Consider the following 14,599-nt stretch of genomic DNA (forward strand, 5'->3'; position numbering starts at 1 on the left):
ATGTGAAAGGCAGCAACATGAGTTTCTCCGCATTTTTCTTCTTTGTCTAGATGGCTTGGGTTAAAAGGTGGGTGGTTGAAGGCCAGAAGATGAGCTGCATAGAAACTAGAAGAATCCATTGCTGGTCAATCCTCCCCCACATTCGCACATCTCAAACAGATAAAATTTGCACTTACTTTCATAATTAGTCATTTCTTTCTTTTCATCTCATAATGTAAACCCGAATTATCTTGATAATTGTCCTCATGTTGATATTTTTTCCCTTTAGATATGCAGGCATCAAGCTTGAAAAAATACATTTTATATATAATTGAGTCATATTTGCTAGGTAGTAAGACAATCCCGTCTTAATAGGTATCTTAAATCTTCCCTATAGTAATAACATTTCACTTCCGTGAAATGTTATTACTATTGAAAGAAATCAGCAACCTCAGCATAGCCAGTGAATCTTTGAAATAACAAATATATACTATTTAATACGTTTTTCAGTTCACCTGCTTCTACAACAATGTAACATTCATACACTAGTGGCCAAAATTATGGAAACCTTTTGGAAAAAGTGTATTTTTGAGGTTTGATTGCTCATAACACCACACCTTTTTTGGTGTAATACCATAAAATTATATACCAATGGAAAGATAATTTAATGAAGAATGTAAATTCTTCATTATCTATATTTTGTGAAAAGTTATAGCCAAATAACCAGAAAAAGGAAGCGCAACTTGCTTAGGTTGATATGAAGTAGCTTTTCCTTATTTGAATGTAGCCAATGAGCATAAGTGTTTAGAGAGCCAATCCGATGTCATCTTGTTTTGGTTATGAGCCAATAAGGTCATAGTAGGATTCAGTATTGACGTCATGTATTGGAGCTGAGAGGAGGACGTTTGTCAGTGTGTTATGTGATTGCTATCAAATTGGTTGGGTTTTGTCTTGTGTTCTTTCATTTAGTGAGTTCTTTAATTTACATCTTTCACAAAGATGTAAAATAGTACTATTAAATGAACAAGGCTACAGGTATGAAGAAATTAAAAGAAAAATTGATGGAAACTTAACCAAAGGTGGCATTTCTAAATTTTTGAAGAGGTATTAGGAGACTCATTCACTACAAAACCAGACTGGTAAAGGCAAGAAAAGGTGTACAACAGCAAGTGATGATAGAAGAATTGAGAGACTGTGCCTACGTGACAGAAGAAAATCATCTGGGTGTATACAAGGTCAAATGGAGCAATACAATATGAAGTTCAGTGCAAAGACTGTTCGGTGCAGACTGCAGGAATTTGGTCTAAATGCTGGACTTCCACGAAAAAAAAGCCATTTTTATCTCTCAAACAAAGGTTGAAAAGATTAAACTGGGCTAAAAGCGATGTTATCTGGACAGCGGAACAATGGGACAGTGTTATTTGTAGTGAAGAGACCAAAATCTCCCTGTTTGGTAGTGATGGCATAAAATACATAAGGGGAAGAATCGGAGAAGATTTGCATCCTGATTGCATTACATCTACCGTGAAATACCCACTTAGTGTTATGATATCTGGGGTTGTATGACATCAAAAGGTGTGGGCAGAATCTATGTGATTAATGGGAATATAAATGCCCAAATATACATAAATGAAATACTTGAGCCCAAACTGAAGCCTTCCAACGTAATCTTTTCCAAGATAATGAAGCATTTATATTTCAACAGGATTCAATTCCATGTCATGTTGCTGTTCAAAAAGTGGTTTCAAGATAATCATGCTCCACTGCTGGAATAGACTGGGAATAACCCAGACCTTAACCCAGTTGAATATCTGTGGAGCCGACTAAAGAAACTTGTTAGTCAGAAGCAACCCACCAATAAAACCCAATTAATAAAAGCAATAATTCAATTTTGGTTTCACATTATAACAGCTGCAGAACTAAAAAAAACTTGGTTCACTCCATGGGAAGGCGTTGTAAGGCCGTAATTAACGCTAAAGGTTACCCAACTAAGTATTAACTCACATTATGAGAATTTTTCTATATCTCACTTTTTCTATGTGTTTCATTTTTTCTTCTTTATAACTGCTATTCTAATAAAAAATCCTTCATAAAAGCTTTTGCATTACATTTTCGATTAAATTATCTTTCCATTGATATATAATTTTATGGTATTACTCCAAAACAAAGTGGGTGTTATGAGCCATCAAACCTCAGAAATGCACTTTTTCCAAAAGGTTTCCACAATTTTGGCCACTAGTGTACTTACTAACTTACTATAAATTTTGTGCACATAGTTGTCCAATTGTCACTTTCCCATATGATCTATTAAAGGACATTGAACATGCGCTTTTCTCTGTGGTGTAGTGGCTTATTAAACCTATACTATAATCTTTGGTCTAAGGGTTCGTCTTCATTATGGAGAGTTTTAGGTGTTACTGATGTGCATTGCAAGGGCTGGGACTAGGAGGAGGCTATTCTCCTCCTGTAGAACATATTCAGCAATTCATTATGTGCCTTCATTACTTTCCATTACAAGAATCTATCTTCTCTTCCTTGATGACCACAATCGTCAACTAGGAAATGACAAGCAAATTTTATTCTACTGCTGCTCAGTTGACCACTCTAATGACTAACTTCGAAGAATAGCGATTTTGTCTTTTTCATTCTGTAATAATATATCCGTGTTCATTTCGTGTGATCTCCTGTGATCGCTTTGACATGCCCCTCTTTTCTACTTTTTATTGATTCTAACTAATAATTTCTGAATTTCTTTGCACAATATGAATATTATCTCGATGACCAGAATTTAGTACTGAGAGATATCCTTATTGTGTGAAGTTGACTAAAATAATTCTAATCTCCTAGAAATTTTAGAGACCCAATCTGTGTCCATCAAGTTTGGTCACTTGAACTTGGAGCTATTACTTATTGTCATACTGTAAAATTCTGTATTGTGACAGTCACGAGCTTTGAGTTCTTAGATGAAATATACACAAAGAGGGTCTACAAAAATTATATAGGTGCCTGCTGAAAGCTTTTTCCACTGGTACTCGATTTTCTAGACAGTGTTATTATTCAGAGTAAAAGGAGTATTGGTGGTCCGCTCATCGTCGGTTTCCTCTAAAGATCAATTCTTTGTCTACTCACAATTCTGGATCTGCCCGTGATGAGCCCACCAACGGTACAAATGTACTATAGGTTTACAACAGCCTTTCGTGGTTGGCAACCACATAGGATATCAGAATTATCAGAATTATTGCTTATCTCATTCATCTGCTATACTTAATCAGCCAATAACTCAATATTTCCTTTTAAACAATTCACATTATTACTGATGTATAAGATAAACCCTAGTGTTCCAATAGAAATTTTGTACTGTTTCAATGGCATAACGGCTGAGCTGTACTAAGAGTTTGATTTTAGAATATAACCGAACTGTACTTAATTAGATGTCTGACAATATTGTGATTTCATAGTGAGCTTCGAAGTTCATAGAAATTAAGTTTCTTACTGCACTTAAAATAGATGTCCCAGAATTGACTATTTCAATGAAATTGAACCAATTTTCTAAAAACTCATGTCTATTGATGTTTATCACGTTTAATATGTGTTATAAATGTAGAAATTTCTAAATTATTTCATAATTTTATTTTCATCTCCTTTCAGAACCCTGACACTAATAGTGAATGCCCAAGAACGCATCTGTGTTGTAACATCCGATATCAAAGAAGTACGATGATTAGTTTATTGTTACCAAGTGTAAAGTTATGCACTTTGTTGTGATGAGATTTTCAGCAGCATATTATATTAGCGGGATTATGCTACAAGAAAATGGGTTATTGTGGGTAGGTGTGGTCTCCTGGGTTCCAAAGATAAAGAAGCTGTGGAAATGGTGCAAATATTATATCGGAATTATGGGGTTTAGATTATGAGGAGAGATTGCAAGTATATGGTTAACAGGAAAAATTGTGGTGATATAAAAGACGTCTATAAACTTCTGAATGGATGTTATCGGATATCGTATGAAGAAATTTTTCGTAATGGAATGCGGGGAAAGAACACTGGAGCATCCATGGAAGTTAAGCTTGTTTGCAGTTAAGAAAGAGGTAAGAGCAAGGTTTTTCTATCACAGATCAGTGAGCAAGTGGAATAGTTTATCTTTAGGGGTAGTTGGTGAATCTAGTTTGAATGAATTTAAGGGAAGATATTACAGCTGGTTTGAGTATCGTATAGCCTCCCTCGATGAGGGATTAACTTCTTGAAGGTTTCAGATAACAATAATAAAACAGGAGACATCACAAAAGATTGATCTTATAGATTTAGTTGCTTCGGCCATTACTCAGGGAAAAGAACAATTCTTTACCTATAAGTTGATCATTCGCCTTCTTTTTCGTCCCCCTCCTCCCGGTTTATGTTCGTCATGCTGAGCTGTTCTGTTCTAAGCTTACGCGTAAAAACCCACTCGATACCTTTCTGGCTTTCGAAACCAAAACCGACGGAATACGGTAGTTAATCCTTATTCCTATAGTCTCATGTGCCTTTATATTGCGTGTTCATCTGCTTTACTGCCACTTTGTTTGTTTTGCAGGATGAAAAACTCGAAATGGAGAAATCGATGAAAAATTCGAGGATGAAAATTTCCAGGGGAAACACGGGTTTTTCCCTACCATCACCGCCGTTCGGGAACTAGCTGACTTACCTTTGACTGAAAAACTCTGATAAAGATTCTTTGCGTTAGACGGAATTGAAACTCAGGTTTTTCCGTTTTTCCAACCAAAGGGCATAATCGAAATTTGCATATCTTATGAGGCATTCAGTAAGAATCTGATAACAAATCCTGCTATAATGAGTAGATACAATCTTCACGAAAATATTCGACTTCCTGTAAAGGGTGTCTTCGCCCCCGAAATGAAATCATCAATAAAAATATTGGTCACTTTATCTTATTATGTTCCATTGGTAGGATCCACATAAAAACATGCAGATTCATCAAAACTGTTTATTAATATTGCAAATCACTCTTTTATCATTTGTTCAAGAACAAAGGTTATCTGGCTACATTTGATTCATCAGGCATTCCAATTTAATGAATTTTTTCTAAAGGATCACCCACGATTATTAAACTGATTAAAATATTTCAATAATTTTATTCCTCTTAATACATGTGTAACAACAAGATTATATATGTGTCTAACACTCCCCCCCCTTCACGAAGATGAACCTGATAATCTCTGCTCCCACACCAAAAGACCACACAGAAACCCATGCTCAAAAAGAGCGTAAAACAGCGGAGACTCGGGTAAACGAGGAGATGGAAAAAGATGCCCTAACACTGACTTCTCCACACCCAACAATGAAAAAGTCCCGCCAATTGTACTACGGGACTGCCCTCAGGCCTATTATGCAAAACCACCAAATTGCCTATTCATGGGCAAAAAACATAGACGACCAAGGTAAAATCCAGCCTGCCACAGTAGGCGACTACAGACACCTCACAAAAACCATGGATGACTTAGATATTAAATATCATACTTACTCACTGAAGTCGGAGAAAAACTTAAAAGTTCTACCCAGGGGAGTAACAGAAAACATCTGCACAGATGAAATAACTGAAGACCCTCCCTCAACGATCTCCCACCAGTCAAGGTCAGCAGAATGTTACGGGCCGACAAGAGTCCAATGCCCCTAGTACTCGTAGAGATTCTTAACACACACAAGAACATATAAAACATAACAACGATCTGTGGTCTGAAAATCACAACTGAACTACTAAGGGAAAGAGCCTCGTCAGGCCAGTGCCACAGATGTCAGAAGTACGAACACGCACAGAAACTCTGCAAAGCAGAGCAGACTACAAATGCCTCAAATGTGGGCAAAACCACCCCACAGCAACCTGCTCAAAACCCAGGACCTCACCAGCCAAATGCGCGAACTGCGGGGGCCCCCACCCGGCAAACTACAGAGGCTGCAGTCACTACCCTAAGAACAAAACAGACAACAAAAGGAAACGGATCTCTCAACCCTGCCCACAGGCACCAGAGTCGACGGCTCTCCAGTTGCCTGACAACCAACAAAAGACAACAAAACACCAGCTCTCACAAGTGGAAAATACCAACAGTCTGGAAAGCCACCATCGAAGCAGGACATATGCTGAAGTAGCCTGCCCATCCAAAAATATCCAGCAGGACCAATTTCTTCCAAACATGACAACAGTCATCACAGCATCATTGGCAAACATGCATCAAGAACTTCAGTAAATCGTACCCTTCACCAAACTCCACAAAAAAATTTCTAAAAGAAACTCAAACCATCTTATCAATGCTTGTTAATGAACAAAACTAGATTACTCCAAGACTCACTATAGATCGCCGCTTGGAACGCCAATGGCCTAAAAAACAAGATACTGGAGCTTCAAGAATTCTCTCACAGATACAACCCTGACATCATTTTAATTAATGAAACTCATCTAAGACCTGCAGACAATCCAAAACTGAGAGGCTACACACTGAATAGAAATGACCGACTGGACTGAGGCGGTGGTACAGCCATATTTATCAGGAATTGCATCAGGCACAATGGAATATTCACCCCCGCAACCACCAACCTAGAAATCATGGGTGTCGAAGTCCACACAAACTCAACTGGAAGACTTCAAATCTATGCCGCCTACAACTCCCCTGCTAAGACCCTGCTATTTTCTGACTTGGAAGCTGTACTGGGCATAAATGAATCCATCATCGTCGCTGGGGACTTAAACTCCAAACATCCCTCCTGGAACAGCAGAACCACAAATAAAAATGGCCATATCCTCTTCAGCTGCACAGGATTAAACAACGCTGGCATAACAGGATCCACCAAACCAACCCACCTCAACCGACTCCTAGACATTGCCATCCTACACAACATCAAATACCAGTACAGTATTTAAGCACTGAACGAATTATCATCAGACCACAACCCAATCCTACTTCACTTAGGGAACAAAGACCAGCCACCTCCCCCCAAACCTCCATTGTCTGGGAGAAACTTAGGAAACTGCTACCAGAACACATTGATATGGTTCCCCATATAAAAGCAAAGGAAGAAATAGACATGGGAATAATGAACCTCACCAATCAAGCCATAACAATAAATCAGTAAAGCCATAACAGCAGCCACAGTATCCACGATTACCAACAAACAAAACCGTCTCCTGGAAGAAATCATGGACTTAATAACAGAAAAAACAGACAAAGAAAAGGATACCACAACACACGTGCTCCCCAGGACAAAACGGCCGTCAACAGATTAAACAAATCTGTCCGAGAAGCTCTCCAGAACCACAGGAATCAACAATGGGACAACAAGCTCACCTCCATCTCCACAGCAGATCATTCCATGTGGAAATTCCTAAACAACCTCAGGAACAAGCACAAATCTCACCCCCCCCCTCTCCAAGCAGAACAGCACCTTGCATACAGAGATGCTAACAAAGCTGAAGCCATAGGAAGAAACCTAGAGAAACAACGCAGTCCTGCATATGAGAACCTAAACATCAGCCACGTATACAAGATCCATCGTAAAGTCAGGTTCACAGTAAATCGTCCCAACGACAATCCAAGCCCTATAATGCCTACCTCACCTACTGAAATAATTGGCATCATCAACCATCTCAAGATCAAAAAAGCCCCAGGTCCCGACGGCATCACTAACAAAGTCATCAAGGCACTACAACGCAAAGCCATAGCACATCTGGCAAACATCATAAACTATCTTCAAATGGCAGCAGTTCTTCCAGTCATGGAAAATAGCTGACATCATCCCAATTCACAAACCAGGCAAAGACCCACACCTACCTGAAAATTACCATCCCATCATCGTGCTATCCAACTTAGGGAAAATAGCAGAGAAAATCATCCTCATCAGACTCCAAGATTATGTCAACCAATTAAATATCATTCCAAAAGAACAATTTGGTTTCTGTCAAAATCACAGCACCACCCAACAGATCCATAGACTGGTAGAATACATCACCAAAGGAATTGATTGGAATCAGCACACTGGAGCCGTCTTCCTAGACATCTCAAAGACCTTCGATAAGATCTGGCACCAAGGCCTCCTCTACAAAGTTATCATCGCAAACCTTCCACTAAACATGATACACCTGATTAAATCATACCTCTCAAACAGGAGGATGCAAGTCCAAATCAGTGAAACAGTCTCAACCCAACGGAAAATCCTCGCTGGAGTTTCTCAAGGATCACTGCTAGCCCCGATCCTGTTCAACATCTATATGGCAGACATCCCTTAAAATCCTCTCACATCCACCATCGATCTTTATGCAGATGACACGGCTATACTAGCCAGATCCCGCCAACCACATCTCGTAACCAAAAAACTACAAGACACCATCCTGAAGCTAGAAAAATGGCTTAAGGACTGGTGACTACAATTAAACCCCAGAAAAGCACAACGATACTCTTCACAAGAAGACGAGCATCCCCCAAAGGAGACATCACCCTGTTCAACTCTAAAATTCCCTGAAAAATTGAAGCAAAATACCTCGGAATACTTCTCGATAAACGATTATGCCTCAACAGCCACATCAAGTGCACATGCACCAAAGCTTCAAAAGTTATCGCCCAGCTATACCCCTTGAACAACATCACAGCAAACTAAGCTCAAGAAACAAAATTCTACTCTACAAGACAGTGATACGCCTCCCCAGCCTGGAGCCATACCTCCAAGACAAACATCCTCATGCTTCAAAGACTACAGAATAAGTGCCTGCGAATGATACTGGACGCCCCGTGGTTCATCAGGAACGCCCAGATCCACCGGAACATAAATATCCCCAACATCTCTCCACTACTACGCTCCCTAGCAGAAAAATTCTTTATGAAAACATCTACGCATCCAAACCAGCTAATACAATAAGCCGGAAACTATGACGGTAATGACCACTGAAAACATAAACGGCCGAAAGCCATCCTAACACAACCGCGTATAACCACTTTTGCCCACTCAGGGCGAGTTAAAATAGCTCACAAATCTCTCCCATCACTGCTCCCGAAAAGGACAACAGGGAATATAAAAAGCGTCAAGCTTCACCCTCTGCGCCATATATGTCCTGCGTTCCCCCCCACTTCACATTTGACAGATTGCTGCATTTTCTTGGCGTTAGCGTTGGCTGCACGTTTTTGTTAGGCTTGTGTTGGAAGTGTGGATAGTAGCTGTCATTTTCTTTCCTTTTCTTCTGTTACATGCTGTATTAAATATTTTATAAAGAATGGCTGATCCTCGTATAAGACAACTGAGGATTAAAACTGGTGTAGTCAAAAGGTAGAAAAATATATTATTTTTTTAAAATTCGTCTTGTCAAGTTTTTATTTTTAATGAGATGTGTAACTAGTGACATATTATGCCGACCTGTTATGTTTGTTTTAGCTATGTAGAGCCTTACTATGTTGTGTTGAATTCTGCATTAACGCGTACAATTTTATTTGAGAAGGGTGCCAGATGAGTACCCTTTCTTTTTTTTTTTTTTTTTAGACCTTGGTCATACTAGAGATGGACTGTAACCCAATCTTGTGGGTAGTGAACATGAATGTTGATAAGGAAGTAATTACCATTCTGCGAAACCCAATAGTTTGGGCTTTAGCGTGATTTTTGATGGCTCTAAGGCCTCCTCAAAACTGCAGAAAGGAGCCACTGAAAGTTGCGGGGGGGGTAGCGAAAAGGCATAGTTACATCGCTGATCGCTATATCTAGAAGGGAACCCTTTATGGGGAAAAAGAAAAAAAGAAATTTAACTGTCATTTACAAAAGAATAACAAAAAAGTTATCAGTATGTAGGAAATAAATATACACATTATTAGTGAAATAGTGGAAACTTATATTAATAAATTAAAACTAATAAATCTTGATAGCATCCTCTGCATAGAACATTTTATCTCTGCATAGAACATTTTATCTCTGCATAGAACTTCTTTTGAAAGAGATAAATCAAAATATGCACATAAAGGAAAAATATGTACCACAGATTTTTCTGCACACCAGATAATGTGGAAGGAGAAAACCAAAATCGTTTAGGCATTGATTTACAAGTTTTAGGGGTTGTCATATTCTTTCCTTATGTATTGAAAAATTTCTTTTGCATCACTCCTATAAAAGCCCTTTTAGTAACCTATGATTCTATCCCTTTGCTCCATATCATATCGTATTCATATCAAAGACTTATAAAGCGAGAGAATAGCATCAGTGATAATGTTAATCCTTATCTGTGCTTCTTTGGTGAGTTCGTCAGCATCCTCTTGCAATCTTATGAGCTTATTTGTCTTCTTTGTAGTATGATCTCTGAACTTTCACTCCCTGTCCACCAACACCTAAAATCTCTAGTTTTAACAATTTTCTGTAGCCCACTTCCATCCGTGCAGAATTAAGTTTGTAATCTTTTCATCCCAGAGTGCATAATTTATACTTTGCCATATTAAACTGCAACATGATGTCAGTCTGTTTAAATCATCTGAAGTATTTGTACTCATTTTTATTATTGTTGGCCTACCTCAGTTCCTTCATTGTCAGCAAACAACTGGATGTTTCTCCTCAAATCATTCCCAAAATCAGTAATGTAAAAATCAGATAGCAATAACCCACATGAAGAGCCCTGCAGCACACTGCTGATCCTTTATCTTCTCTTGCTTCTTGTGCCAGTTTACATGATAGAGCATAGTATCCTGTCAAATGCTTTGCATATTGAAGGAATAGCTTTAGACAGAGCTGAATTAGGCATTGAAGAGAGCATGTGCTGTTGCTGAAGAGAAGCTTCCTTTCTATAGTAATAAAGAATTACAGTGTTAGAATCAGATATTAAGAATAAAGTAGGGTATATTGTGTTACTGATTAAATCATTCTTTCAGAAAAATACTGTAGCGTTAACAGCATCTATAAGATACAAATGAATTCTGCTCATTCGAAATTGAGACATTAGAATGAAGTGACATAAAGTATGAAGCTGTGTGATGTTTGCAGTTAAAGTATGATGGGGAAAATACATACCACGTTTTTTTGTGTGCCAGATAATGTGGAGGGAGACCAAGCTGTTTAGGCATATTAATTTAGCAAGCGCTTATTCATGTTATTATAACGCAGTATATTAACTATAGACATCTCCCAGAATATTGTAGGTGATTTTGCCTGAGTGTGTTGGAAGAATGAGTTTAATACAATATATGTTGCTAGTGAATGAAATCTTTTATAATGTGCTTTTGCCTCTGGAGGCCTGTTAATAATAAAATATAAATTACAAATGGGAAAAAATGGGGGGAGGAAAACAGATGAAATAAAGGAAGAAAATCACTTGATATTCTAAAGGATTCATTTACCTTATTGAATATATATATATAAAAAAAAAAAAAAGAGGTGGGGGGGGGATTAAGAAATGTGGAATTAGCAAGTATTCCACACAGTGAGCATGCCTTGTCCTGTTATACATCATGGATTGGGATATCACAGATCAATTCCAAGATGTATTAAATATCAAAAATTGAACAATTTTTTATGACAGCAGAAAGTTGATTAAGAATAACTTGAATATTTTGACTGAGAGTTTCTGCAGAATGCCCTATTCTCTTGGCTTATTTTTCTTATATTATTTGTATTTGTGTGAGAGTTCTTTGTGCTAGTGTCCTCATAGAGCATTTAGGTGAATTTGGGTGTGACCATCTGTCACACCTTCTAAACTTATTCACATTGGATTAGGTGCACTCACTCACAATTTTCTGAGAGAAAAATTTAGCCCACATCCCTTTCTTAACTGCACACAAACAGAACTACCATAGATGCTCCCCCTCCCCCCCTTGTTCTCTCTCTCTCTCTCTGCCTTTTATGTAATGAAAACTTTTATCATCTGATAATATCCTATAATGTCCTCTCAAAAGTTTATAAATGTCTGTTATATCACCTTTCTCCTGTGTCTGCAGTCCACATACTCTTAGTGTATCCTCTTAATCTACATTCTATAATCCTGATATCATCTTTAGAACTCTTCTTAAACCTCACAGCTTATTTATCTCTTTCGAACTCAGGAGACCAAATCTGCACAGTCGTCCAAGTGTGGTCATATCCATGCCTTTGTGATACTGCAACACTGGTTTTTCAATATCACAATTACCCTCTGAGTTGTACAGCAAACCCTCGATTAATGCTCCCCGGATTAATGCGTTTTCGATTAGCGAGTTATTTTTTTTCGATACCCAAATTCAATTAGTGTGCCTATATACATCTTAAAAATAAATGTCGCAGATTTTAAAAATTTTTGATCTGTACATTTTTTTATGGCTAACTAGTCACCAGGATGAAATAATTTAGTTACCAATTTGAAACATTTTAAAAGTTATTTTTTAATGGCATACTACACTATGTTCCAAATTTACTGCCCAAATTTATGTAGTCTGCTTAACATAGCATTTTTCTGATCATATCACGTGCAATTGTTTTCCTTACTTTTTTATTTTAAATTATTTTCCTAATCTTTAATCATGAGTAAAAGAATTTCTGTAAGAAGGAGACTATTGTGACCAACAAATATTTAATGTCGATGAAACCGGCCTTCCAAGACTTTTCTAGCCAAATCAGAGAAATCTCAGCCTGGTTATAAAGTCGCAAAGTCGAATGAAATTACTGCTAGCAATATGTGAGCCATTTGGAAGCACAGTCTTCCACATTGTGCAAATGATTTTAGAGGCTTTTCAAATGAATCTAAGTTAATTAAATCTCATTCTGAGAAGTTGAGTGATTCCGACCTGCTAAATTTAGACACACAGCGAGAAGATTCAGAATATGAAGAAAATTTAATCACTGACAAGCCCAAAAGAGGTTTCACAGAAACAATTTGAAAATAGTTTTCGTACAATCAAAAATTTTAAGCAGCAATGCTTAGAAACTGACCGTGGTTTAGAGAGAACCAGTAAAATTTGCAGAAGAGGCAATAGGACTATATCGTCAGTTGTATGAAAAAAAGAAACAGAATGCCTGCGAAACTAAGTTAGCTCAATTCTCTGTTAAGAAGCAGAATAATAAATTTATATTCTGAATATGTTTTATTGTCTTTCAGCTTCATGGTTTTCCTTTAACTAGGCCCTGAGACATACCCTAATTCTTTTATAAAAAAAATTAGGGGTCAAAAGAGAAATCTGAGGAACGAATTATACATTTTCCCATAGGTTATTATATTCGATTAGTCCTTTTTCGATTAATGTACCTTTTTTAAAGAATGCATTAGGTGCACTAATCGAGGGATTTGCTATGTAGCCCTTGAACTTCAAGAACTCTAGCCTTGTTAGTTACTCCAAGCATCCGATTGAATATCTAATCATGCCAAAGTTTACACTAACTAACATTGAATTGATAGCTGTTGTTTTTATCTTATTCATAAACTTACTCATCAAGTTTGTTATCACAAAGACTAAATATTACTCTTGGCTTTTCATTGACAAGGAGATAACTCCATTTCATCTGCAAAACTACATTCTGAGTAAAATGTCTTCAGCAAAACAAGTGCATACTTTTATTTGGTGCAGTTTCTTCCTTTTTTTATTTTTAGACTATTTTTCAGGTTTCATAAAGCCAAAATCTTCTTCTGCAGCTTCTCCCACTTAAGGTCACTGTTGATGATGAGTCTCCTCCACATCCTCATTTTCATAAAACCAAAATAAAATGTTTAATGTTATAATTAAATAAAATAAATTGAAATATTTAAATAGGTTGTTGTATGTAAGTACCATTGATTTTTATGAAATGTAAACAGATAGGAAAGCAGAAGACATCTGCTGCATTCTATTCTCAGTAGCAAACCTATAGAACAAGTTGCACATTTAGCTGTTTAAACATAATTTTTATTGAAGATGGCAGTTAATATTAAAATAGATAATATACAAGAGGTACCCAAAAATAACCAGAATTATTTTAAAAAAAATATATTAAACTTTATAATACCATATTCTAGTCTCCTTCAAAGTACTCCCCATGTGAGTCAGTGCACGTGTCCAACTTTTTTACCAATGCTGGAAACAGCTCTGGAACTGTTCAGCTGGAATACTGTTTATAGCCTCCAGCAACTTTTCTTTCACTTCGTTCACATCAACGAATCGCTGTCCTTTCATGGTTTTCTTTACTGTGAGAATAAAAAAAAAAAAAAAAAAAAGTCACATGGAGAGAGATCAGGTGAGTAGGGAGGATGGCAAACAACTGCCATGTTGTTTTTCATCAAGAACAACACACACATTAGCAGACACAAGTTTCATTTGCAAATCTTCTGTTAAAATTTGCTGGCACAAACTCCATGACAAATTTGTCTCTTCAGAAACTTGCTCAATGATCTTTCGACAATCTTCTTTGATTGCATTGCAAACCCTTTTGATGTTTTCATCATTTCTGCTTGTCAAAAGTCAGCCAGTTTGTGGTTGGTCTTCAACTGATGTTCCCATTTTTTTTTTTTTTTTTGAAACAGGAAAATCAATCATAGACCTGCATTTTACCTAAAGCATTGTCATTAAAGGCTTGCAAAACATATCTCGAGGAAATATAGAGAACACAGTTTTGGACATCTTGGGTAGACTTCGTTCTGCATGTACTTATACTGGTGCTGGTAAACTGAAAG

At 37.2% G+C, this 14,599-nt stretch overlaps 1 protein-coding gene across 1 annotated transcript in view; it reads left to right on the top strand.

Moving 5' to 3' along the window:
• Positions 1-8,923: 8,923 nt before the first annotated feature.
• The window catches only part of LOC150099715 (tubulin-specific chaperone A-like), a 75,234-nt gene continuing 69,558 nt past the window's right edge, over positions 8,924-14,599 (top strand). Inside the window, exon 1 of the mRNA XM_090404138.1 lies at positions 8,924-9,282. Coding sequence (XP_090260264.1) covers positions 9,230-9,282 — 53 coding nt within the window. The 5' untranslated portion in view covers positions 8,924-9,229. The remainder of the gene's footprint in view (positions 9,283-14,599) is intronic.

The sequence above is a fragment of the Typopeltis vanoorti genome, chromosome 14 (genome assembly GCF_054136105.1).
Source record: "Typopeltis vanoorti isolate ZY-2024b chromosome 14, IOZ_Tvanoo_1.0, whole genome shotgun sequence".
Taxonomy (NCBI): Eukaryota; Metazoa; Arthropoda; class Arachnida; order Uropygi; family Thelyphonidae; genus Typopeltis; species Typopeltis vanoorti.